Source organism: Centrocercus urophasianus, unplaced genomic scaffold (genome assembly GCF_019232065.1).
Source record: "Centrocercus urophasianus isolate 14NV4802_14NV808 unplaced genomic scaffold, USGS_Curo_1.0 seq_18, whole genome shotgun sequence".
NCBI lineage: Eukaryota > Metazoa > Chordata > Aves > Galliformes > Phasianidae > Centrocercus > Centrocercus urophasianus.
The window spans coordinates 26,890,598-26,916,613 of NW_024884733.1; the positions used below are offsets into that span (position 1 = coordinate 26,890,598).

Sequence of the window (26,016 nt, forward strand, 5' to 3'; positions counted from 1 at the left end):
AAGGGCATGAAGAGAACTCTAACATCACCACCACCTAGTATATATGGAAAAACTACATTGCCACTGATCTGTCTGCACTGAACATTTCAATACGTATTCTTTTAATTCTTCACTGCTTACAAAAGACACTGGCTTAAGACTGCAGTTTGCATTACTCAAGAGGAAAGTACAGAGGCCAGAATAATTCCTTGAGAGAATTCTGCCAACGTACTTCCATGTGGCTTGGACAAATTCACATCAGAACGAAATCAGACCTCCTGGCCCTGCCAACCTGTGAGTTCATTTGTGCCAGTGTGGCTAGCTGTGTTCTGAAATGGGAACACTTGGTCACGACTGAGCTGTGATCACTAATTCCTTCCCAATATTCAGCAAAGCCAAATGACTTCAGCACTTGACCTGATGGAAGTCACGGACCAGCAGCACCAGAGAAACAGGGAGAATACAGCTGCGTATGGAAACCAGGCAGATGGTTACAACACAAGCACTCCTCTCCCACACAGCCCCTGTGTTAGTGCTCCTGCCTGGCGCAGCAGTACTACAGGCACCTGGCAGCTGGAAGACAACACTCCATACCTTTTCGTGAAGTCTTTGAAACAGAGCCGTAGTTTGTTATGATGCCTGAAGAGCTTTGGGTCGTTGGGTATTTCTGATAAGAAAACTTGTGCAACTTCTAATGGTCCCTTTAGGAGCAGAGAGAAAAAGTAAGTTTCTCAGCACTGTCACATCCACTCACTGCAGAAACTTCTTGCACATAGAAACATTTGTAAAACGCAGCATTATTTCCTCACAGCATGCATCTTAAAGAACTGCAGCTGGTAGATCTGGCATAAATCACCAGACATCATGACTGCTGTGTGGCTTTTAGGCATTTGTAAAAATAAAACTCTGCTTTTGGAAAACAGGGTGAGAATGTGTGCAGATTCTGCATTTGTTTTCCCTTACAATGAATCCTGACAAACTCTGCAGAACTGACAACTAAGTTTAAACAATGCAGATGGAACCAAGTCCTTGCCAGCACTGTGAACTCGGCCCAGAACTCGAAACTCCAGCCTTGTTTTTCCCAGCTTGTTCCTTAGTGGAGGTTTACTCATATTCGCTCACTTTTTCCTCCATGTTTCTCCACTCTTAGCTTCACTTTCCACTTTGTTCAAAAACCACAGCAGGACACAATCCCAGTGCCAAACACCAATCCAGCTAACTGAAGGTGAAGCAATAAAATCTCATGTTTTTTTTTAAACAGGGGGAGGAGAAGCAGTCAGAAGTGACTGCAGATGCCAGGAAGGGACAGATAATGAGGGAGAAGGGCTATCTCTATCTACTCAGCCACTTCCCAGATCTAACCATGTTTTCAGGACTCTTAGTCAAATTGCGAAGTTACCCAGAGCTGGTCTAAACCCATCAGTGATCTTGAACACATTCCATAGACTGAATGGTAAAAAAAACCCCACAGTAATTTGGAAATAAGGCCCAGTGCCTGAGCAGAGCAATACACAACCCCACTTGTCTCCAATTCAGAAAATGGTTCTCACCTGATTCACTGTGGTACCTACTGATCCCTGCAGCACCATCTGCAGCATCTTTGGGTCTGCAGGGTCTTGGTGAGTTGCAAAAGCTAATTCTTGTGTTTTCTTCTGCATGTCCTCTATGGCAACTTCAATGGGTGTCAAAATGATCTAAGCAAGCAGCCAGAACACAGGACACTTGTTACAGTGGAGACAAGTGGCAGAGGACACCAACAGGACAGATATTGTGTGGCAGTACGAAGGGATGACAAGCATTGGAACTTGCTGCCCAGGGTGTGAGGTGGTCACTGTCCCTGGAGGTGTTCCAGAGCTGTGGGGTCGTGGCACTGAGGGACACAGTCAGTGGGCTGGGATTGGGCTGGATGATCTTAAAGACCTTTCCCAACTGGTTCTACAATTCTATCCATGACTCCGTGCGGCCCTGGGGTTTAACCAAATGATGTACCAAGGTACATCATGCAAGAGTTTCAGCAACATCTACTTCCCTTATTGTGTAATATTTCAAAGGAGAGCTGTGGGGATGTCTGCTGGGCAAAGTGCAGGCCTCACCTCCTCTTTGTGAATGACGTTTATCCTGGTTTTGATGTAAGGGAAAGCGTGGGACGTTGTCAGGATGGTTTTACGCTTGAACTGCTCGTGCAGCTCCCCGTGAGCTCGGCCATCCAGGGTGAAGGGCGTGCAGTACATGAAGCGCCGCAAGTTGTAGTTCTTGTCAAAGTAAGTTATCCTGTCCTTCATCTCATACGTGTCAAAGTAAGGCTCCACATAGGTAATCTGGATGTATGCCTGCAGGAAGGAATCCAGGTAAGCGCAGAGATGAGACGACCTCTACTCCCTGCGCTGCCATAGCCTGGTGTAACTCCTCTGCACAACTATCACAGAATCCACAACTAGGATTGCTCCTTGCCTTTACTCAGAAACGTCACACTGATGTTGCTGGAGTGCCTGGTGAGTGCTCAGCACCTTCTGGACTAGATACAGCACTCTGCCCCTCTCCTCTGAAGCTCTTCACGTGAAGTGTTTCCTCCCTTCCTCTGCAGATAATACCTTCTTCTAAACTGGAGTCTTAATTTCCTAGCCAAGCTCCCATTATTTCTGTTACGCCTAAAGGAGCTTAAAAGACATAGGACAAGAATGATAAAATGTTACAGCTGTAAAAAAAAACAAAAAACAAACAAACAAAAAAAACCTACAAGGCCAGTGAATGGAAAACTCCCTTCCTTCCTTGCATTTCATAGAGATTACAGAGACAGGCAAATGCAGCCCGAGACTGCAGTGTCTCTTTGTCTCTTGACCTTCCCTTCTGCCAAGCCCACAGGACACATCACAGGGCAGGAAGGAAACAGCTCATTCTGCACTCCTTTGCTGGGAAGATTTTCCCCACCTCTCTTCTCTGAGACGTTCTCTAGCTCTCTTCATGGAAACATCACCTACTTGGCGAAATCCAGGGCAAGGATTTGGCCCACCATGTTCATGTACATTCGGGACCAGTTCTACTGCTGACTCTGTACTCGTGTTCTTACCTTGTTGGGATCTAGTTTACATTTGTCCACAGGATTTGAGTCCTTGATCACTTCAAGCACATCTTCACCAAACCGTTCTCCATAAAATCCCTACAATCAAGAGCAAATGCACTGAGATACAGCATCATAGGCATCCATCAAAGGTGGGGGTTGGAGAGACAAAGGGGGAGGTGAAGCTTCAAATGCCTTCAAGCGCATCTGCACCAGGGCTGAATGTGATCTGCTGAACCTAGGAGAATTCAATCAATCGCATTCCGGGGCCAACAGGAAACAAATGAGCCTAACACCCGGAAAGCCAAGAGAACTCGGGAGCCTTCCAACTGCACACACGTGCTGCAGGGCTTTGAACAGACCTCTGAGCTCACTGTGTGTCTGTGAGCTCAACTGAAAGCTGGGGTCAATGCAGGATCTGCTTGGAAATCAGGTGCCGCGTCAGAGCGCAGCTCTGCTGGGCCGGATGAATGGGTCTGAACTCAGCTCCGTGCGCCCAGACCTCAGATAACACTGCTGCTTTCAGTGCCATGTGACAGCAACTGAAGCGTGAGCAACAACAGGAGAGCAGATCTATTCCAGCAATTAAACAGGGCCAGGTCTGAGGAACGAACTGGTGCTTACATTGGCACCCAAAGCCAAGGTAGATTTATGAGAGTTGCCTTCGCTTGCTCACAGCTGAAACAAACTTCAGACACCTGAGAAGCCCACTCTGGGGGCTCTGAAACTCAGCTTCTGTTAAGGGCACTGTCTCTAGGAGAAGAGGAACATATGCAAAGGTGAGAACGTGAGAATAAAAAGCAATGCTTTCCAACAGCTGGATTCTGAAAGCATCTCAGCCTTTTTTCAAGCCTAAGTCATCCCACTGCACCAGGCAGCTGATGAGAAATGCAAACACTGTGAAAAGCCACAGATCTTCAAGTGATCATAGCAGGTCTGCAGCACTCATGATTTGTGAATGACAGATGGAAAACAGATAAACTGCAGTTCACAGAGAGATCATCTCACCTCGAGCCTATGGGAAATCTCAGCTAACTTCGTTATCGCAGGCTCCTTGTAAACAAACTCTTGCTCATCCAGGTCTCCAAACTTGGTTCCATAGAAACCGACCCTGAAGTAGGTGCCAAACATCCTCTTTCCATCCTAGGTTTGGACAAACAAAAGGTTGTTTCAGTGTGGGGACAAGCACAACCCAAGTGTGGCTGCAGGAGGGCTCCTGACGTTATGCAAACTCAAAAAAGAAATCAAAAATGAACCAAGAAAAAAATAGAAAGAAAGAAAGGAAAGAAAAACACACCTGGAACTCAGCATGAACACGCTTAGCAGCAGACACCGCAATGAAATTACAAACTAATGTGAGGTTATATGGATCAAGGATGACCATCAGCCCAACCCCGCAATGCCTTCTGCCACCCCAGGAGGAGCCTGAGGGCATTGGATGTTGGGGAACAAAGGTGAGTTCCTACATTTGGGTATTACTTCAGGCCTGGCCCATAGCTGCCGACAACCTGCAGCACGCAGGGAGGACACAGCACACAAACACCCCTAGAGATGCCCTTCAGGGCCCCACGATCCACCCTGAGCTAACTGCAGGGTTGGGCTGATGTCCATGTCCAGGGCACTCACACACGCACACACAGCAGTGCTGGAACAGCGCACGGCCCTGGGGGTGTCACAGCCTCCTAGGGACTGACTGCCAGGATGGAGGGAGGGCCAAAGTCACTCCTGCTGAAAGCAGATGCAATTCACTGTGTCATGTACCTGCTTCCTTTTGAGCCAGTGGTGAATTTGGCCCAGAAATGCAACAAAAAGAAGAGAAACAGAAAGATTTTTGCTGGAAAGTAACGAAGAAAATCTGATTAACAGAAAGAGGAAAAACACTTCAAAAATAAACCACACCTCTAATCTTGTTAAAACAATTCACTCCGCATGCACAAACCAGAAATGCTTTTCAGCAAGAAACTGTGAGATGTTCACCTTTACTCTCGTGAGAACGCGTGTGCACAGCGCTCTGCTTTGGGTTCAGAGAGCAGCTGTGGTGTCCTGGCTGCTGCACATGAGTCTTATCTGCTATTTATTTCTTATTTTTGCTATGGCAAAACTGATCTATTGTGATGATGGTGAACACGGCCTATAGAAGGCAAGGAGTGTAAATAAGGATATCTCAGGAGAGCTCTGAAGCACTGCTATAGTGAGGTGCTGGCCTGAAGAACACAGTGGGCAATGCTTGTTTTTGGGGCGAAGGCTGCTGCCTGCCCCATGCTACAGAGGGCAGAGCTCAGCTGTGCCCAGCTCTGACCAGAACTGACCAGGATTTGGCCCTGTCTTTGGGTGTGAGGTTTGGGGTACAAAGCATTTGCAGAACCTGGTTCCTACAAGGCAGGAGCCGCACAGCCATCTGCACATCACTTCTTACAGCTGGTTTATGTTGCCATAAAGATATCAATAAGAGGGGAAGAAAACGCTGTCTATTATCAGCTCTAATTAATAAGTGGTTCTGGTAGCATTTACTAAATGCATAAAATAAGAGCCATGTGGGACTGGGAAGTCCAGTGGCTGGGAAGCCAGGTGAGATCCAGCCCCCAGTGCATGCTCCATCACCATGAAGTCCAGCTGCACCAAATTTCCCCTATCAATCCAGTTGCTGACATTCAGTTATCATGAGGACCTCATGGAGAAGGAGCACTGGTTGGCCCAGGTGGGACAGAGCATCTCCACCACACAGCCCTGAGCCATCAGCCATGGGCTGAGCAGTGACAGCTCCCCAGCAAAGGAAGCACCAAACCCTTTATGCTGCCCTCCACAAGGCTTTGTAGGAGTGTCTTTGGAGTGAAAGGGTCTGCAGTGGGAGGAGTGGAGCAGGAACGCCTCCATCCTCTTTGTAGAGGCAGTTTCCCAGTCTGAGGCCATGTCTGGCAATCTCAGCATGGAAACACTCCTCAGGTGAGCGAAGGCCCACAGGCTATTCCCTGCCTCTTGGGGACATTCAATAGCTGTGAGCCCCATGGGATGAGGAGAGCTCAGTTTCTTGCCTGGAGTTAACAGGAGACGGCTCTGCAAACCTCACCAGGTTGAAATTTAGCTTATACCAAAGTCTCTGGAATAACAGTACTGAAATGGAAACGTGTCACTTAAAAATACTCCATGGTCTTGTTTCTGAAAAGAGCTAAAATGCAGATACGAGGGAGAAAATATTAAAAGCATTTTATCTCCTATTATTTTTTGAAAAATAATAGGTCCTGGGGAGGAGAAGAGAATGAAGGTGAACACTGAATAGCCATCACAGAACCAGCAGAGCAGATAACAGCCATCATGACATATGAAGGTTCATGATTTGTTATTATGCATGGTAAATACCTTTCAAAATTGCTGGGAATCAAGTTTGAGTTATCACTTGCATACACACAAAAAGCTTTGCCAACAAGATCCGAAAGAATCCAACACTGGAGTTCTGCTCTGCTTTCTCCACCAGCAGAGCTGCAGCTGCCTGCAGGCAGAGCCAGCCCCAAATATGCATGAGGGAAAGTGACTCCTTCATACACACTGTGCAGAATGCAAAATCCAACCATTTCTACCAAAGAAAGCATTCTCTTTTCTTGCCCAATTTCACCCAAGGTCCTTTGCAGCATTGCCAACTATTGCAACTCTTTCAATATGCATTTTTCAATATTTTTTTGTTTCTGGAGTGCTGCTGTTCGAGGCAACATCACTTTGTATGCTGAAAAAAACAAGCAAACAAACAAAAACAAAACCCACAAAAAAGGGATTCGATATTTATAAAACCAAGAGCAGAGCAGAAGAGCCCACCACTCCAAAGGCATTGGTGCCACTTGGGACACTGAGGCCTATAGTTGGCAATGCTGCTTTTCCTGGGACACATGGGGTGTACCCTGCTGTTGGCATAGCTTGTTGCTACAATGAAACTGGGATTTCCACAGAGAAAAACAAAAAATAAAAAGGGGGTGGGGAGGGGAAGAGGGAAGGAGGGAGCAAAAAAAAAACCAACAAATCCACAAGTAGGAACTTACCACAACAGACAATAGTAAGAGTGGGGAGGAGGGTCAGCAACCAGGGCGATAGAGGAGAAAACAGAAAGTATTTAATTAGGGAAATTCCAAAAAACAAACAAGCAGCAAATTGGCAGCAAATAAACTTTAAAATTAAAAAAAAAAAAAAGGGTGAGCATCAATCAAGGTATTCAAAAATAAGGAAAAAAAAGGAAAAAAAACATGCAACAAATCTGAAAGCTACGAAGCACAAAGATCAGAAAAGTGTGGCAATGAAAGAGCACGATGACAGACGAGAACATAAACCATGGGTGTCTTTTACCATGCAATAAAACATGACTGAGTGATGTTAGAACCATAACCAATGACAGAATTTTCTTCAGGGGTCGATTTAGGGGCAGACTAATCAAGATAGATGCTCACAGGCCTTCACGTGCATTGGCTATTGGATGTGGATGGTTGACATTCCCGTGATGTACTCCAAGTCTCACCTGCTGGGACTTCTCACAGGAGCAAGCAAATGATTTACAGGGCCAGTCCTTCAATAGCAGGGGCTATTTTCAAGCTACTGAATTTCACTTCTTGCTGGGCCACAATTAAAAACCATCTTTGAGACATCATCAGCCCAAATTATTTGTCACACAAGTCAAAGAAACTTTGATCTTGGCCCCAGATCAGACAGTGTGGGCTTAAATGCTCTGCTGTGATGGAAAGTTGGGGTGAGATGGCTCACACTGAGTCGCCTGATTCACAGAAAAGCAGAGACTAACCAGACAGCTGAAGTCTATGTGAATAATGCAACACTCATGAACCATTCAAAGTTTCTTCTGCGACTTCTTGACACTCGTGTACCAACTGTGTCAGCTGGGCTGGGCCCTCACTGATCCAACCGTCTGTGCTGGGTGCAGCACCAGATGAAGCTGACTGCTACGCTTGTTTCTAAGCCAACATGTGGTTCTCATGGTGTATCGTTGCAGAAATGGGAACAACCAGCCTCTACAAAAATGGAAGCAGCAAAACTGACTCCAGTTAACACAACTGAGCTGTTTTACTGCCAGATACAGCTACATAACAAACGGATTGTTCTTAAATGAACAGAATAAAGGAGCCTCTTGTCTGAGATACAGTTTGCACATGCGATAAACCAGTTTTGTATTCCAGTACCTCTGAGCATTATTGCTTAAATCGACCCCTGTGGGTGGGGTGAAAATATGGCATGAAGGGATGTTGATGCTGATGAAAAGAAATATAAACAAATTATAAAAACAAACTAGTGATGATACAGTGGCTCATTCACCAAAGAACCTCATTAGTGGAATACATCAGCATCCATGCACTACCTACAGCTTCTTATGAAGAATTTCCTACTACGACCACGATCGGTTTATTGGTATTTCTTTGGTTAATGAATTCAGTTTTAACAGCAGACAGCAACAGAAATACCCACAACTAGCACATGTGGGCAAGCATTGGCGTGAGTCATCTGATAAATCTATTAGTGTTCTTTACTAACTAAATGGAGTTACCTACCTCCCAGCCAGTACTCTGTGTAATAAAAAGTAAAAAGCGCATGTCACAGAAACAAAAAAAAAAGTCCAAAGGCCAAAACATGACCATCAATGTAAGGCAGCATAAACTTGAAATGGTTTCAATGATTTTAAGACATCATGCAACCAAAACAGACTTCTCTGGCCCAGAATGACGCCCAATGATTGCTTCTTATTGGTTCATTCAACCTCACAAACCTGGCAGTGCCAGAACATGGGAAACAATCAGGCCCTCAGCTGCTGAAGACCAGCTGGAAGTTGATGCACTGACTGACATCCACTGTTAGCATAAGGGTAAGTATACCAACAGACAACAGTGCACCAAGCAGCCCACAGCCAGAAAGCTGGCAGGGGTGGGGGCTCAGAGTAGCACTTGGCACTTACTGCCCACACCTGCCTGCAATGAAGGCATGCACCCATCAAGTATCTCCTAGAGGCTTCTAGAAAGTTGCCAAGTGCTCTCATCCCCTGCTTAGCTGAGGTCTGCTGGGCTTTGTGAAGGCTGGTGAAGTCTGATGTCTCCCATCAAATGCTCAGCACCTATGCTGGTGGGTTTTGCACCAAGTTTAAAAAGGTTCTTTCAACAGCTTAGCTACCATTCTAACAGGCAAATAAAACTCCCAACATCCTCTGCGTTACCTACCAGGCTAGAGGCAAGAAACAGTGGTTCTCCCAGAAACAGAGCATGCAAAATACATTTTAAAACAACATCTGAAAGAATTAACTGGCACGTGATTGGAACTTTTTAACGCTTGGATAATTCTGAAGTCACAATAAAACTTGGTATGCAATGTTCTCCTAAGTTTCTTAAGTCAAATACACACAGAGAGAAAACTCCAATTAGTGATCCTTGCATTTACTGCAGATCACTATTTGGCAGTTCTTGTGTAATCTATCAAAACGTTTTTCTCCTTAATAGGTAGTTTTCATTTGACCACAATTCACACTGCAGCTGAAAATCCAAATCATTACCTGGTGGACGATCTTGCTAAATGCTTCTTGGAGTTTACCATGAATAGTGGATAGCTTCTTGGCATCTCTGTTAGCTTCATGAATAGGAATAAGGACTTTGTAAACCTCATTAACTGCTTCATACATGCCAGCCTAAAAAAACAAGGGCCATCAGATCGCTCCATCAGTTCAGCAGCAAGAATGATACACACTCCCAACATTTACATTTTAAGACTGCAAAATAAAAAGGTGGCTCACACACCAAAAGGCACTGTGATGTAATCAGCACCTTTTCCTTACAATATAGCTATGTCTCTAATGGAGATGATCGATGTAAAGAGACAACACACTGTGCAACTTAGTCAGCCTGCTACAGCACATCTCTTTGTTCCAGAGTTACTGCTGCTTGTACTTAAACCCACTGAATATTTCATACTGTGTTGTCGGATATAATTCATTGTTTTCACTTGTTTCTGATGGATACACTACCACCAGCTCACTAACACTGCTCACATGAAGCTCTCAGCCTACCCACTTTGAATAGGAAGAAAAACAGTACGGCCTTTATCTGCCACTGTGAGCTCCAAAACGTGCAGTGTTGAAATGAAAGATGCTAGGAAACCAAAAAGCCCTTTGCTCCCCGACCCCGCTCACTGCAGTTCACTTGAGAGGGCAAACTGAGCTGTCTTGAGCAGCTCAAACTCCCAATGCTCCACGTGAATTAAGCAGTTATAACAAAGCTACACAGTTTCACTGAGAAAACATTTCCCATTATTTTGCCCAGGAGAAGGAGAGAGAGAAAGAAATTCAAGTCTTCTACCATGGAGAAAGATGCTGCAGCCTGCTCCAGCAATCCCACCAGACCAGCTTCTGTGAAATACTTTCCAGAACAGATACCTTCTTCATCTGGTGACACAACATCATCAGAAACTGCTGACTCTTCCAAAACATTAGAAGATATGTTCTAAGGAAACATAACACAGGTAAAAATTTGTGCTCAATTTCAATGACATCCAACACTTTGAAAGCTTGATGATTTCAATCGAATCCTACAATGTTTAAAGCAGCAGCTGTTATGTGCTTTTTGTTTCATCTCCTTCTGAAACAACAGGATACTTCAGCACATGGTTGAGCTGATTGGAGTGACCCATGTGTTCACAGCTGTGTGCTTGTTTGCTCTGCTCAGCGTTGCCCTGCTTAATGTGAGTCACAACAACCCCTCCATAAGTTGCTTCGGAACAACTGCACTCACTTCACAGTGACTGGACTAAACAGATGGTAAAGAAGTACAACTTATATGAAGAAACAAACTCAATTGGATTCATTCAGCCTACAGATGAGAGGCTCAGGGGAATCAAGCCGTGTTCAAGCATAAAGATTATTTTCAGAACTTGCTATGATGCATTCTCCACAAAATAAACTGAGTGAATGCAGTGTGAATGTCTAAACATAGGAATATCTGTCAGCAGCAGTGACAAAACCCCAAAATACACTACAGAAGATAACCTCTACCTGAAATGTAACGCATCCCACAGGGAGGTATTTTCGGTCCTCGAGCATGCTCAGATACTCAGCCACCAAGGCTGCAGAGTGGACCAAACACTGTGCTGACTCTGCATGATTGCTCCTCTCTGAGTGCTTTCCAGCCATGTTCTGTAACCAGGTCAAGCGCAGGTCAGGGGAATTCTGATAGCCCTTTGCAATCCTAGTTAAAAATAGGGAAAAAAAAGGAGAGAAAGAAAACACACACACACAAAAACTCTGCAATTAGTATGCAGTCATTTCTGTTTAAGCAACAACCACTTCACAGATTTCTTAGCTAGCTACTGGTGGGCGAGCAACTGGATCAAGCTAGTGATGGCTCACTGCTTCTAAGGGTGACTGCTGAAGCTCTTGACTAAATTTCATATTTCAGACTAGAACTGCAGCATCACTGCTCCAAAACGATGCTCTGTAAGGGCTCAAATGGACAACATCTGAGTTCAAAACCAAAGAGCAATTACCTGTGTTTATATTAGGTGACGTGTGAATCACAGGAAGCAGTGCAAAACAAGCTTAAGTTAAAAGTAAAATGATTGCCAAATGCACGATCAAGATTCACAGCTACACAATACTCAGTGCTCTAAATACAGAAGTGCCATAAGTACTAAGCTTCTTCAAACACCAGCTGGACACTGACATCTACTGTCCCTGCTGTGCAATGAGTATGGACTCTACCTGTACATCAGGTCAATTAGCATTTCTGGATCTTCCTGGTGCTCCTTCATTTTAACTGTGTCAGAGAGGATCATGTGCAGGTTGAACACTAGATCTTGGACCTGTAAAAAATACACCGCTGCAATGAAGTAGCAATGAGAATCAAGCTACTTACTGCTATGCCAGGGCCACAGCTGCTCTGAGCCTCTGTGTGGTTACCTCACTGTCAGAATTAATCAAGGATCTGGGTTTGGTGTACTCAGGTCACAAAAAAAAGTACGAACCTCCTTCGAGGAATGCATGCAAATATTCCAGGCTGGAAATAAACTAAATGCCACTTATTCCTGTGGTTCTTTTACCTGATCAGGAAATGTTGTCTCTCTGAGTTCCAGATCTTCTTCAGCATATGTTAGAATAGTCTTCAAGGAACGTCGTAAAAATTCCTCATTGAAATTCTGGGATGTCCCCACCAGGGATGAGAGAGACATAGTCACCTGCATTTTCACTCTGGCAAAGTTCTGCAACAGAGAAACTGTATTTCAACAACCTGCCAATACTGTGCACTCACTGTTATCAGAGTCAGTGAATCCCTCCAGTTCTGCTGCTCAGCCTTGGTGAGCACTTTGTGACAGACAGGCACGTGGGTACTTGCAAAATACCAACTGGAGGAGCTGAAGCTGAGAACTTTCTTAGCACTTTGAAGCACATGTGAGTTAGTAAACCTGAGATCTAATTAGAAATTAGTAACATCTGGAGGAAAACAAAAATCCCAGTATTTCTAATTCATTTTCATGCTTGTCTAGCTGATAAGCCCTCTAACAGCCTTTCTTTCACATGAATGAATACACAGTGCTCCATCCAGAGGTCCCCAACCAGTTACCATATAACAACCTAATGAAGTGCAGCAGGACACTCACATTCCCAATCTCAAAGTTTTGCCTCATCAGAAGGTAAAGTGAGGCACTCGCGTGTGACCGTATTGTGCTGATGCTGCTGCTACAGTGTCTCAGGAGCCTCAGGCACAGATCTGCACACTGCTCAGTCTCCTCTTCAAACAGCAGCTCAGGGAACTGGAAAAACAGCATATGAGAAAACTACTGCCTGGATAGACAGAAACAAGCACTCAGACATAAAGGCCACGATGATCCTATCAAGCAATAATACATTAAGCATACATCAGCATTAGAGGAAGTTCAATCCCCTCAAAGCTTCCTTTGAGGGGAATTGTGCTGGTTTGAATCACTTCACTTTTACAGTTAGAGAGATGCAGAATCACTGGTAACACTGGAAGACATTTTACCTACTATTCATTTTACCTACTCCACCACTCCTTGCTCCTGCATATACACCTTTCGATTGATTCACACTGATTCCAAAAACTCAGGCTTAAACCTTTGGGCTATTACCAGTACATATGCAGAATCATAGTTTAAATTATGGTACAAGTGAAAAAAGAATAAATCAATTTTAAGCAAGATTCATCCTTAATTTCAGCTGTTCCTTGCGCTGCCTGCTGGCTAAGTACATCTGCTAGCCAGCAGGAGCCCACACCATACTCATTCCTCATGAACTGCACCTTTGTGCACAGCTATAAAACCCAAACTGCATAAAAAGAGCACCCCAATCACAAAAACCATTCAGGTTTTATCCATCCCGAGACCCCATTTCCTGAAAATCAGTCCTGCACAAAACAATAAATGCTGGGTGAAGCGACAACGATATAAAGGGAAAAAAACAGCCCCATCCTCCATCTGCACTGCTCAGGATATATTACAGCATCTGCAGAGAATTCACCTTTGAGACCAAAGCTCTCTGTGTGGCGAAGCAGTGTTGGAGATAAAGTGCACTTTGGTTGCAGGCCATGCTGTGCAGAAGCACCTTCAGCACCCCGCCGAGGATGCTCTCTTTGGACTCCGTCACAGAAACAGTCTGCAGGCAAAAGAAAACCAAGGGTCATACGAGCACAAGCAAACCTCCTGGGGGAGCTGTAATAACTCTGCTGAAAACCCCCTTGGCATGGAAAAACTGTCCACTTTGCTGAGCCTGTGGAACAGTCGCATTTCTGAATCGGCTCCAGGTGATGGAAATCTGACCCGTGAGCTGAAGGAGATGGAATGACACAAAACTGCCGTGTGCCCATGCTCACTGGTGGGTAAAGGGGAAACAGACAGATTTTGTACCACAGCGAGGAGCCTGGAGGCTTTCCTGCACTGTGCCACTGTGTACAAACACAAGAGACCGACCTGGAACTGAATGACTGGAGGCAAATTTGGGAAGGAACCAGAGGAGTTGGCTGTAATAGGGCAATACTAGCCAATTTTCACTGTTCATTAATGGAGTTTTAAAAACAAATACTCCTTATACTACAAAAAAGGAACAATTTCCAAAAACCCTGAAGAAAGCTACAGTACTTAAAAACCATACTGTAAAGGGCTGAGGATGAGGAGAGGCATTACAATCCTTCCTGCTGTAGCAGTAGACCTGGACAGTTCTGACAGTGTTCAGGCAGTTAGAATGGCAGGAAGGCTCTATTTAATGAACTGCTGCCAGGCCAGCTGATCCTAATGGTATCACATCTCTTTTCTTCTACCATCCTTACCTGTACAACTATCTCTAGTGTATCCAAAATAATTAGATTTGCTTCTGTTGCAAGATTTCCATCAATAAGTGCTTCATGTTCTATCTCTGCTCGTGATCTATTCGGAGAAAAGAAAGCAATAAAATTACCTTCTGTTTAAGAAGCAAACCCAATATTATTCTCCACTTGAAAATATTTCCTCATTGGCAGGAACCCCTTGATTACAATGCACATACTTATTGCTGGACAACACAACGATCCTTGAATGTATCCATTAAGAGGACAGGAAGACTTGCTTTTTTTACATATACAAACTTACAGGTGATTTACGTTCATCATGCTCAGGAGAGATCACACTACTTCTGACACTTCATTTACACTCCCAGGAAGACAACAGGCATTTAGAATCAAAGTCCAACTCAAACTGGTTTAGTAGCATTGTAAGGCATGCAACAGCGAAACCAGGAATAGAATGAATGGTTTCATGTTGTAGGCTATGGACACACGGTGGTGCTACACGAGCTGGTATTTATGCACTTTGTTCCCAGCAGCCAGACTAGTTGCAGGGCAGAATGCACAGTGTGGAGGTGTGATTTCTGCCCTCTTATGCTACATTACATTACAGTTTTTGAAGAATATCTTCCATGCCACGAATAAAAAACCCACACAACTTTGCTGTTTAATATCAGGCACTCACTTCCCTCAAAAGGCTGACAAAGTTCATATCCCCACTCACAGCAGAGGTCTCAGGAATTCAGCAGAAACCACCTCAATTCAGTGACAGGAGCTGCACTTGGCAAAGCCCCAGTGCTACATCTAAAGGGCCCAGCTACAGCTTGCCCAACTCAGGTGCTATCTCTGACAGATTCAAGCCAGGCCAAATGGCACTGAAGGCATGATGCAGAGTACTGACAAAATCCAAACAGAGCACACATCAAAGAGGATGGAGCTGACTTGGTTGACAGTGTTCCTGGAACCTGTACTGCAGCAACACTCCCGTGCCACACAGCTTCCCATGGGAGCTGGGTCATACACTCATTGTCTACTCCTCAGTCTCCAGAACATGAAGGCTTGGTGCCTGATCCTTCTGGGCCAAAGAGAGAGGCCCAGCCCCTGTGTCAGTAGTGAAAGGATGAATTCTGCAGGCCAAACTTTAATCCAGTAAAAGTGCCCATGGCTCAAGTTGAACCATGGTGAAATTTATACCTACATCACTATGTGAGGAGGTTTAAAAGACACTGTTGATCTGGCTTTCCTGATGCCTCAGCCAGACTGCAGTCCTGGACAAGAAGCCACTACCTGACATAACAAGAGATCTACACTTCTGTGTTGGACAAAATAATGATAAACTGTAAAGATGCACTTTCAAATCCAAGAAGTATCTCTATGTCTTTGTGGGTAAAATTTGGCCTGACTTCCATCCAGGCTGAGGACCTGGCTCCTCAGTTTCTTCAGAGCTTCACTTGGGCTGAGATTATTTTCCTAGGATTAGGAACAATTCCAGACTGCAGATTGCAATTTGAGGAAACAGAAAACATGCACTGCAAAGCTCAAACACAACTCCTGAGCCTTCCAAATTAAACCACACTGGGAGAGGGAATTATAAAGGAAATGGGTGTAATAAGCAAGAGGAGCTCATTCCAACCAGTTGCACACACACGCACACACGCACACACACTGAAAACTTCTGCCAAGCATCACAAACAAGGCTGTGATGATTGAATCTGCAGATGTATAAATGGCAATTTATAAGAACTGCACACCAACACTACAGTACCTGGCTGGTTTGTGGCTTCTAAAAGCACAGCACATGTGGAAAAACAATCAAAGTGATGGATTAGGGAAGGAAAGGAAAGTGAGCTTTGACAACTCCAGAAAGCTCTTATGTAATAAAGGAAATATGACATGGGATATATACGCTATCTGTGAATATTGTTCATGAATCTTCTCTCTAAATTACAGCTTACTACAGGATTTTTAGAAGGCCATGGATTGTATTAGTCTTGTTAAATCTCTTTTAAAAATACTGAGAAAGTAAGGAATGGTGGAAAATAAGAGTTAAAACAGGGCAGTGTCAGCAAAAATCTATTTGTACATCGCCAGACCTGCTCCAGTGGAGGGCTCAAACAGGCTAAGTGGACTGCTGCCACTGACCATCACTGGTGAGAGAGACCCTGCATTCCCACAGGCACTGTGACATGGTTAAAATAGAAGAATAAGGCAGAGTTACTTGTCAAGCTTCTCCGTGTTTTGACGCCAGTGAGTCATATCCTTTCTCCATCTCAAATTCTCCTGACTTCCAAAAGCGCTCCCAGAAGGACTTCTCTCTGTAGGATAATATTAAAATAATAGCAGCCATTTAATTTTTATTTTTATTTTTTTTTTAAGTACCAACTCTACGTTGTTAACATCCAACAGGTGACAGCAAGCTATAACTTATTCCTTAGATCCAATGCTGTGGCACTCAGACCCAAGCTGTCTATGTGGTCTCTCACTAAGTGCCATGAGAGGTAACTTGTCTTGCAGTCATTTTCACCCAAGTACTGAGTACAGACTGAGCCAACTGAGACAGACTGCTGAGAGGTAACTATCAGGGTTGCTGAGAAGCAACTTCTTTGGACTACACAGGAGCCTAGGTTTAGCAATCTTCAGCAGTCTGACACTACTGTTTGTCAGCTGAAAACAGTGATGTCTTCAGGATGGTGCTGAGATCCCATTTCCTGCTTCACAGGCTATCTGTCTTTATTGCCACCGCTGGGAGGGCAGGGAAATTTCATCACACAACATCCCAGATAAGGGATAAAAGCAATCAGATCAGATTTAGGAGAAGAAAAAAAAAAGTACAAAGGTCCCTAACTCTGTGAAATGACTCATTAATTATGTCTCTAACATATTTATTCAATGTAGCCCACTGTGAGTGACTCACATGTACCAGGAAGCCTCCAGCAAAGCAGGAGACTGAACCCAGTTGATTGTTGTCCTAATCCCTGGGCCATTTAGGGAAGGGTGTAGCAGTTTTTGAAAAATATGTAGAGTGCAGAAGAAGTCTTTACTCACCTAACTGTCCTCTGCTTCTTCGGACCATTTCCTGCCTTGCTCCTATGCTTCCCAAAATAGCCTCTTCAAGCTTGGCTCTCATGTCTTTTGACTTCTTGAACGTCAGGCTGTTCATTCTTTCAAACACTTTCTTGCCCTGCAAGTTTCAAATGATAGTGAGGGAAGAGACTTTCAATTTGGATTATTTATTAAGTGCAACAACTCAAAAGACCATTCCTGTATGAAGAGAGAAAGAAAGGAACATAGCTTTAGTTGCTAACTAGATAATCTACCCAGATCCAGCAACACTTCAAAAAGCTCTCTTATTGTTGGGAACAAGCAAAATGACCAAGAGATATTTCCTTTACAATGCTGCAGTTCCCAGATGAGTGGCAAGCAACACAAGCTACATAAAAAATGAAAGGAGACAGAAACACTTACATGACTGAAAAGTAAACATGGAAGAACGCCAGAGGCTGCACAGAGAAGTGCTTAGCCATGGGATTTAGATTACAGGAAATACTGAGAGAACAGGAAATGCCTTTCTGGAATTGTACAAAGGATGGGAGTGTTACATTTCTCTGCGAGCCTTAGAAGAAACTCCAGGAGGTTTAAATACCAGTACCTTGTATTCAAAACAGGATACGCAAAGATAAAGCAAATCCAGCAGGCGATTGAGCTGCAGCACTGACAGGTCTGTGAACCACTTCTGTAAGACACTTTCATCTGCATTCTTGAGCACCCACAAGAGACAGATCAGGAGGCTGCGGCTGGACTCTGTTGAGAAGGTGGAGTGCTGCCTGCCACTCTAGAACAGATAGGACAAGACATCTGTCACATTGGATTTCACATCCAAAAATGCTTCAGTCACCACTGAAAGGATTTCCATAAGGTGCTACTCTGGCCTAAATAATTGCCAGGTAGGAACAGAAGTGAATAGGGAGAAATGGAAGGGTCTGCTAGAACTGAGGAGATTCCCTTTCCTGTGCAGAGAACAAGGCCCATTTACATCTTCAGCTAGGTAAGACTTGGATGTGGTAGGAATTTTTGCTTAGAACTTATAACAACCATTGTAATTCAAAGAGCTTTCATGCAATTGTTTCAGAAAGAGAAAATATTTATCAGAAAATTCTTACATATTCTGAGGTTTGTTGATTCTCATCCCTGCCTGACACTTATAACCCCAATGAGACAGGTACAACAACATTCAGTAGTGATTTGTTCCCTTGTCTTTCACCCTCTACAACACCCAGCCACAAACTGATACGAGTTTCTGCTGCTCACTGATCAGCCCTACAGGGCGTGCACGTGTAAATATTTGCTTATTGACACAGGGTGAGGGTCAAGGAATAGGCAGAAATAGCTTTGTACCGATGAGGTGAGTAGAAAACTGCTGGGCCTGGTGAGCTGAGGGACCGATGTTCCTGCGATGGCCATGGCAACTGTCTGGCTTATCATGCTTCCACTCTCGCCTTCATAATCATCAGCAGTGACGCAGCTCGGCCTCCCTCGCTGATTGTGACTCTCTGCCAGAAACACACACATCCCAGTTAATCCCCAAACTCAACACTTTAATCCCCAAACTCAACCCCAGCCTCCCTCCACAGTGCTTGTTTCACTGAACCATCTAGGAAGGCAAACTGAGAAACATCACACCCACTGATAGGGTCCTGCAAGTAAACAAGGCTTACTATTATTTGGGATTATGCAAGGCTAAGACAGTAACAGTTTGTAAAAGCCTTCTATACCAACCTCAATATCTAGAACACTTTTGAAAATAGACTTTTCACTCCTTTGAAGTCCCAACACCACAACTTTACTTTTTGCTTTACTGTGCCATTAAACTCAAAGGATGGCAAGGACTCCAAATCCCAAACTACTCCAGACCAGATCACCTGCCCTGAGCTGACACATCTCACCTCTGCTTCTCTGCAGGACACACCTGAAATGACTTGCTGATAGAGCACACACAGAAAGGAAGTAGAGGAACTCTGCTCCTTCTTTTTAACCTTTGAAAGATTGAGGGTTCCGGGCTTGTTTAGTTAGGAGAAGAGAAAGCTCCAGGGAGACTCACTGTGGCCTTCCAATACTTGAAGGGAGTGCATAAACAGGAGGGGGAATGGCTGTTTGTGAGGGTGGATAGTGATAGGACAAGGGGGAATGGCTTTAAACTGAGACTGGTTTAGGTTAGATATAAGGAGGAAGTTTTTCACCCAGAGGGTGGTGAGGCACTGGAACAGGTTGCACAAGGAGGCTGTGGATGCCCCATCCCTGCAGGCATCCAAGGCCAGGCTGGATGTGGCTCTGGGCAGCCTGGGCTGCTGGTTGGCAGCCCTGCACATAGCAGGGGGTTGGAACTGGATGAGCACTGTGGTTCTTTGCAACCCAGGCCATTCTAGGATTCTATGATTCTAATTGTTCTGAGCCCTGCACAGTATATGGGATGACTTTTGAATCAGGTCAGAGCAGACAGGCCAGCCTTACGCAGATAGCAATTAAAATGCACTGCTCATTTTTCACTTTATGCAAACAAGTGGCCAAACGCAGCTTTGAGTGTTCAGCCATTGAGGATTTTGCAAGTGCACTTTAGCAAATGGATGTGGAAACACATCAAAGTTATTATACTTCAGAAATACAAACGACCTCATCCACCAGTAACGGGTCTTGTTTTAGAACCAACGGAATTCGTTCTAGACAAGAAACGCTCAAACTTGGTGAGCAGCTGAACATATACCCACAGCACAGAATATGAAATACCTGTAAAATCATAGCACAGAATACAAAATACCTGTAAAATCATAGAGCTGAGGCACCGTTTCCATGATCACACCAATCAGAGGTAGATACAGCATTGCCACCCGGGCCTTTACCTGCGGGTCAGCGTACCGCGGGTCCGAGTCGTGACTGGACAGTAAGTTGTGTACCATATTGATGACCTTCTTATGCAATCCAAATAAACTGTTAAAAGAGAGTTGGGTCACGCAGATTAGTTAATGCCTTCAAAGCAAACTGTGTGTTGTAACTGAGTGGTTTTGGTTAAAAAAAAAAGGAAGAAAAGGAATCCTAGTTTGTATTTTTAACTGTTTTAACATAAACTGTCACTGCACATATTCTTCCATCACCCAAGGATTTTACAAATGGCTGGCTGCTGACCATGCCATATAGAAGGTATAAAAACATCCTGCTGAGGTGTACACTCAACATGATGCAAGCACTCTCACATTTTCCATACAAAGCCCCAGCTTTGCAATGCTGCTGTACCGAGTCAACTGAAGAATGCTAGGAGAGAGAGGGAAATACAGAGGATGGGGAGAGAAACTCAAGAGTAGGTTTAGTGACATCAGTTGTAGTGCTCTTTTCTGTTTCTATTTAACTCCATTCACAGAGAGAAAAGCCCTCCTAAAACAGAACATTGCTTTTATCAAATGATCAGAAAGATTTTGCCTCAGTTCCCTGAATCCCCATGCAATTATTCAACCGAAACAGACTACAGCTCAGTAGCTGAATGCAAACTATCAGAGAAATGGAGGGGCAGAAGGAAAAACCCAGCAAGAAGTGGCCTTCCTCATTATTAAGCTGCAAACAATGGCAGGGCCCAAGCACCATTCCCTCTTGCACAACACTGTGTGTAAGCCTACTGGTGCTCATGCCTCATGAACATAAACCCCTTTGACTCCTGACAACTCACTCTGCTCCTCTCAGTCCTCTCAGCCACCACACAGAGGGCAAACTCTCCCAGAGCAAATAGCATGTATCTCTGTAGCTATTTGCTTCTGGAGGCAAACCAGTCCAATGCAACAACCCTACCCCATGCACAAAGCAGCCAAAGAAGCTCATACATGATGCAGTAGCAAAACATAAGCTTCAGTGTTCAGACCTGTGGTATTAAAACAAGGGCCGAATTTCAGGCAGTATCCACTTTACCTGAAAAGTAGAGTTGAGTTCTGGTTAAAAAAGACGAGAGGATCTGACTGGATTGTTGTGGGTTTAAAGTGGTTATAAAGACACCAGTACAGGTTAGGAAGGCATCAGGTAGGTGAAACTACATTTCTCTCTGTGTTTTTTACATCACACCAATATAAATCCTACAGCTGCCTTGTCATTATCAATGAAATCCTAAACAGCTAGGAAGGAAATGCTTATTTAAATAACTGGCAGCACAACCTTCAAATTAAGGTTAAAGAAAAAGCTTTGTATTGTTTTGAAGGAGTGGCATCTAGGCTGCACTTGAATAGCTGGAAACAAGCTATCCAACAGGCAATGGAACTAAGCACAGGGAAAGCACATTCAAACAATGCAGTGTAATTAAAACCTAGGGCTACATGGGTTTCTTTTTCCCTTTTCCTGAACAGAACGGGTACAGGATCAATCTGTATGGAGGAGGAAATGTGACCTGCTTATCTTTCTGTCTGATAACGCAGTGAAGTGATCCTGCTGCCCTGCACCAGCCCCTCTGACATCTCAGCCTTGGATTTGTGACAACAGTGCACATGTCTGCAAAACTGACTTTCGTTGGTGAATACCCAGGGTCAAATCTGATTTTCTCATATCTGCCCTGTAATGTCAGTCAACACAGGCACTATGAAATGAGCAGTAATTGTTGTTACCACTGAATAATCAAGACATGCAGTGCTGTCAGCAAAGAAAACCTGTTCAAGGTCTATCTGCCTGGGCTGACTCTAGCTTCTTTAATCCACATGCTGTCTCCTCTTTTAGACTACAGGTGCTCTGGAGGAGGACTGTGACATGTTGTGTTACTGTACAGCACCTAGCACAGGGGGATGTAACCAAACCTCTAGGCAACACAGCACTGCAGTCTTTCCTTTTCAGTGGAATCCAAGGCTCTTATACAATGGGTGAACTAAAATGTAATGTATTTTACCAAGGGAACAAAAGCATGGAAGGAATAAACATAAGGCTCTACATCACCTAACAAGATCTAATGCAAAGCTCTACTGGAATGAGCAGCTAAATGGGTGGGCATCCCTCTGCACTCCTGGGATCAATTGTAAGCTTTTTCCAACAGTGGCCAAAATACTTTAATGGTAAGCATGCCTAAAACCTCCTTTAATCATCTGATAATGATCCTCACACCTGACCATTAGAACTCTTCTCAGGCATGAGAACGATAGACCCCATGGTGCATCTATCAGGGCAAAGACAGATTTAATCCTGAGAAGAGCCAACAAGCTGCAAACCACAAGTCATTCTGGAGAACTGTAACAAATAAATGCATTACAGATACACATCTTCACCAAAATTCAGGAGCCTTTGATCAAAAGGGATTTCCAGAACTGAACTGGTATCAGTGGGCTTTTGCTGTCTACAGAGAGCCCAGATAGGAGCTGTCTCTCTAGTGGACACAGATCATATTGATGGCTCCTCTGTGCAGCTGGACAAAGAGGTCCAGCACCAAGGTCCAAGCTTAAGGGCTGAGAACATCAAGGTGACAGAGCTCAAAAAGTAGTATGTGAGAAAAGAAAGGTTGTGAAAATAAGAGGAAATGAGACCAGAGACAGGACCTCATTTCTTACCAGGGAGGAGGATGTTCCTGTTCTACAAATAGGATTTCTGCAGTGTGTGAATGGGTAAAGATTTGCTGCTTTTTCAGACCAAACAAGTGGGACTACAATGTGTTATGCACATATACAGGACAACAAACTCATTTATGGCATCACTTTCTTCTCCAACAAGAAACAGAATTAATGTTTAACTCCTGAGACCTCTTGGTAAAGGGGCAGAATTACCCATGAATCATCAGTATTCGTCGACTCTGCTGATATTTCTGGGTCCACCTTGAGAAAATGCCTGTGAGAGAACTTAGGACTGCAGAAGCAATCAATAATTTCTATTGAAATCCATTTGAAAGGAACAAGACAGAAAACAGCCTTAAATAATACAAGTAACAGACTGGATGTCAGGTCTACAGGCTACACTCCCACTTCAAAAAATTATTTGCTCCACAAGCCAGGCGAGTCACTGACCAACTCTGCACATTTGACTCTATTTGTCTATTTATGTAACCCATGGGGGTCTCACTGATGCATAATTTATGTTGAACAGAGGGGACTACAGGCAAAATGCACTGCAATATTTGAAAACACCAGCAACAGAGACTTCTTAAACACAAAATTATTTTTTTGTTATAGTTGATAAAAGCAGTTTTCCTGTTGGAACTCCACTGGTGCCCCTATGGAGCTGGGGTCTCCAGAGGGAATCTCTTTCCCCCCTCAGCTGGAAAAATATGATTGAAATCATGTTCACAGTGCCAGTGCTAAGGAACTGAGAAACAGAAGCAGAAAGGAAAAAGAGGATTCTCAGAGTTAAAGAACAGGTCCCTTACCTTCTCAACTCACAAACATAACTTAATTTTGGCCATGCCAGAATTTGCTTGCTATCCATCATTTACTTGGAACTACAGAAAATTCTCGAGGAAAAAAATTGCAAAGATTTACCCTTCTGCATCAGGATCTAAAATGACAGCCAGTTCTGTTAACACAAGCCCAGCCAAGTAATGCTGTTGACGGAAAGGCACAGACAATTCAAACATATTTGCAATCTTCTGGTCTTGGACATTTGTGGAGAACCCAGAACTCTGGAAAAAAAAAGCCAAAAAAACCAACTAAGTTTCACCAGCTGCATCATAAGGATCCTTGGAACACAGAGAGTCAAAGCCCAGGAAACACAACAAAAGCAGTTTCAGAATTAAACACGATCCCAGGTAAACCATTTTTTTCATGTTTTGTTTGGATGTAGGCACGTTTAACTACAATATATCCAAGCTTTCTACTTCTTCTCTTAATTGTTTGTCATTATTGCCTCCTCTCCTGCAAGACAGCCTTAGAGAAGTTAAGCCAAAGTATCTTGGAAAGTGCATTAGTTAAACTTTTAACTCAGGCATGGATCGTTTCCTCAGGCTTAAGAAAGCTTTAATTTGAGTAAGTTTAATTAATTTTTCAACTAATTAATCTACCTGAACAAAACACTTGTTACTCTACTTTTTCTCAGCAGGTTGGGACAACACTACAGTATACAGAAAGTCCCTTGTTTTATAAGAAAAGGGTAATAGTGTACAAAGTCTTTTTTTAATGGCTCATTTATGCTCATGCATAACACGGAAAGAGATTAGGTGCCTTGGGACAAAAGGGTGTGTGGACACTATGGGGGTACACATATGGGCTTCTTTTTTTTTTTTTCCCAATGATACAATATCAAAACAAGTGAAAACCAACACAGCAGGAAAAACTGTTACACTTTCCTCCAAAGTCTGAATGTGAGGTTCAAGATGGTTCAAGATGTTCCAGAAAGAAGTAAAACCAAAACTGCTGTAGCCAAAGTCACATCATCACCCGAGCTGCCTGCAACCCTTACATGGTTCCCATAGCCCTCATCTACCCATTGCAGCCTTTCCCCAGCACATCAGTGGCAAAGGGGGCCTTTCAAGTGAGAACTCTGTCTGTGTGCTTTCCAGCAGTTCACCCGTTCTTTCCTGAATGAAGTTAATTTCTAAATAAACATTTCCAATAAATACTAGCAAGCAGAGACTGAAAATATGGATTACACATCTTCTGCCTCATGTGAATCAAGCCTCAGAACAAAGCTCAGCTTGAATTCCCACAAAGGGCCCTTGTTGCAGGGTACCTGGGAAGTTGCTGAAGACACAGACGGTGATGGAGACGCAGGCGGTGTGAGCAAGCTGCAGGGTAAATTCAAGGTGACATAGTGTTCATGGCTGCAAATGATGCGAAGGAAGTCCAGCCTCAAAGATGCCAGGTTACTTGGGTTTGTTAAGGAATACAGCTTTGAAGACACCTGGCAAGTTTAATCCGTAAGACTGCAGTTAGCACCAAAGCAGATTACAAATGCAGCACTGGCTCTCCTGCCCCACTACCGCTCCCAAAACTGCTTCCAAAGCAAGAATTAAACAACTTGACATCATTACATGACCCCATCCACATTACTTCTCTGTGCTACAGATTCAACTTCTGATGTGCAGGAGTCACACGCCTCCCAGCCAATAACAGCACACATAGCAGTACAAGATGTATATACAAGTCATGTTTTTACAAGCAAATTAAGTCCATACTTCACTGTCTGTCTAAAAGAAGAGTTATGCCATGGATCACAGCTAAGTCATAACATTTATCTGCATTCACCTGTTTGTAGCAGGTCTTAATAAGAACAAAAACAAATCCTCTGTCCATGATAGACAATAGATCATTGAGGAAAAATGCAAGACTGGTGTTGAGCCTTTCAACCATTTCTGTATCCTGGAGAGAAGGAAGAGAAAAATGGAAAATGACAAAGAACACGCTGAGCAGTAATAGAGCAATACAGTGAATTCAAATGAAAACTCCTGCTCTAGGCATCAGAAAGAACACACAGTAGGGTCTGGTGCCTGAGCTCTGATGTGAGCTCACTTTAATTGTTTGTCATTACCTTCTGAAACCGAGAGACTATATCACCAGCAATTGTGCTGACCAAAGCAGTTACATCATCCATGAAACGCTCAGGAAAACGATTCTTCCTTGAAGCATCCAGTTTGTCAGCAAAATACAAATGATGCACCATGCTCTTCACCTATAGGAATATAAATTACAGTGGAGTCACTTGTGGAAATGAAACAGGATGGAGACTCGGTTGTTGCTGTTTGTGTTTCAAATG

General features: G+C 43.8%; 1 protein-coding gene across 2 annotated transcripts in view; it reads right to left on the minus strand.

The window, feature by feature from the left end:
* DOCK7 (dedicator of cytokinesis 7) overlaps nucleotides 1–26,016 on the minus strand; it is an 81,590-nt gene that overhangs the window by 1,546 nt on the left and 54,028 nt on the right. The window contains exons 24-46 of one of the 2 annotated variants that reach the window (XM_042819474.1): nucleotides 25,792–25,932; nucleotides 25,509–25,622; nucleotides 24,994–25,164; nucleotides 23,808–23,947; nucleotides 20,141–20,310; nucleotides 18,724–18,878; nucleotides 17,978–18,160; nucleotides 17,374–17,509; nucleotides 16,547–16,643; nucleotides 14,338–14,434; nucleotides 13,533–13,667; nucleotides 12,656–12,808; nucleotides 12,098–12,256; nucleotides 11,760–11,860; nucleotides 11,055–11,247; nucleotides 10,363–10,506; nucleotides 9,564–9,695; nucleotides 8,575–8,589; nucleotides 4,046–4,171; nucleotides 3,047–3,136; nucleotides 2,073–2,309; nucleotides 1,530–1,673; nucleotides 574–680 (exon numbers count right to left, since the gene is read on the minus strand). In XM_042819474.1, coding sequence (XP_042675408.1) covers nucleotides 574–680; nucleotides 1,530–1,673; nucleotides 2,073–2,309; nucleotides 3,047–3,136; nucleotides 4,046–4,171; nucleotides 8,575–8,589; nucleotides 9,564–9,695; nucleotides 10,363–10,506; nucleotides 11,055–11,247; nucleotides 11,760–11,860; nucleotides 12,098–12,256; nucleotides 12,656–12,808; nucleotides 13,533–13,667; nucleotides 14,338–14,434; nucleotides 16,547–16,643; nucleotides 17,374–17,509; nucleotides 17,978–18,160; nucleotides 18,724–18,878; nucleotides 20,141–20,310; nucleotides 23,808–23,947; nucleotides 24,994–25,164; nucleotides 25,509–25,622; nucleotides 25,792–25,932 — 3,140 coding nt within the window. Of the gene's footprint in view, nucleotides 1–573; nucleotides 681–1,529; nucleotides 1,674–2,072; nucleotides 2,310–3,046; nucleotides 3,137–4,045; nucleotides 4,181–8,574; nucleotides 8,590–9,563; nucleotides 9,696–10,362; nucleotides 10,507–11,054; nucleotides 11,248–11,759; nucleotides 11,861–12,097; nucleotides 12,257–12,655; nucleotides 12,809–13,532; nucleotides 13,668–14,337; nucleotides 14,435–16,546; nucleotides 16,644–17,373; nucleotides 17,510–17,977; nucleotides 18,161–18,723; nucleotides 18,879–20,140; nucleotides 20,311–23,807; nucleotides 23,948–24,993; nucleotides 25,165–25,508; nucleotides 25,623–25,791; nucleotides 25,933–26,016 lie in introns of both variants that reach the window. The other variant, XM_042819475.1, reaches the window with a different exon arrangement.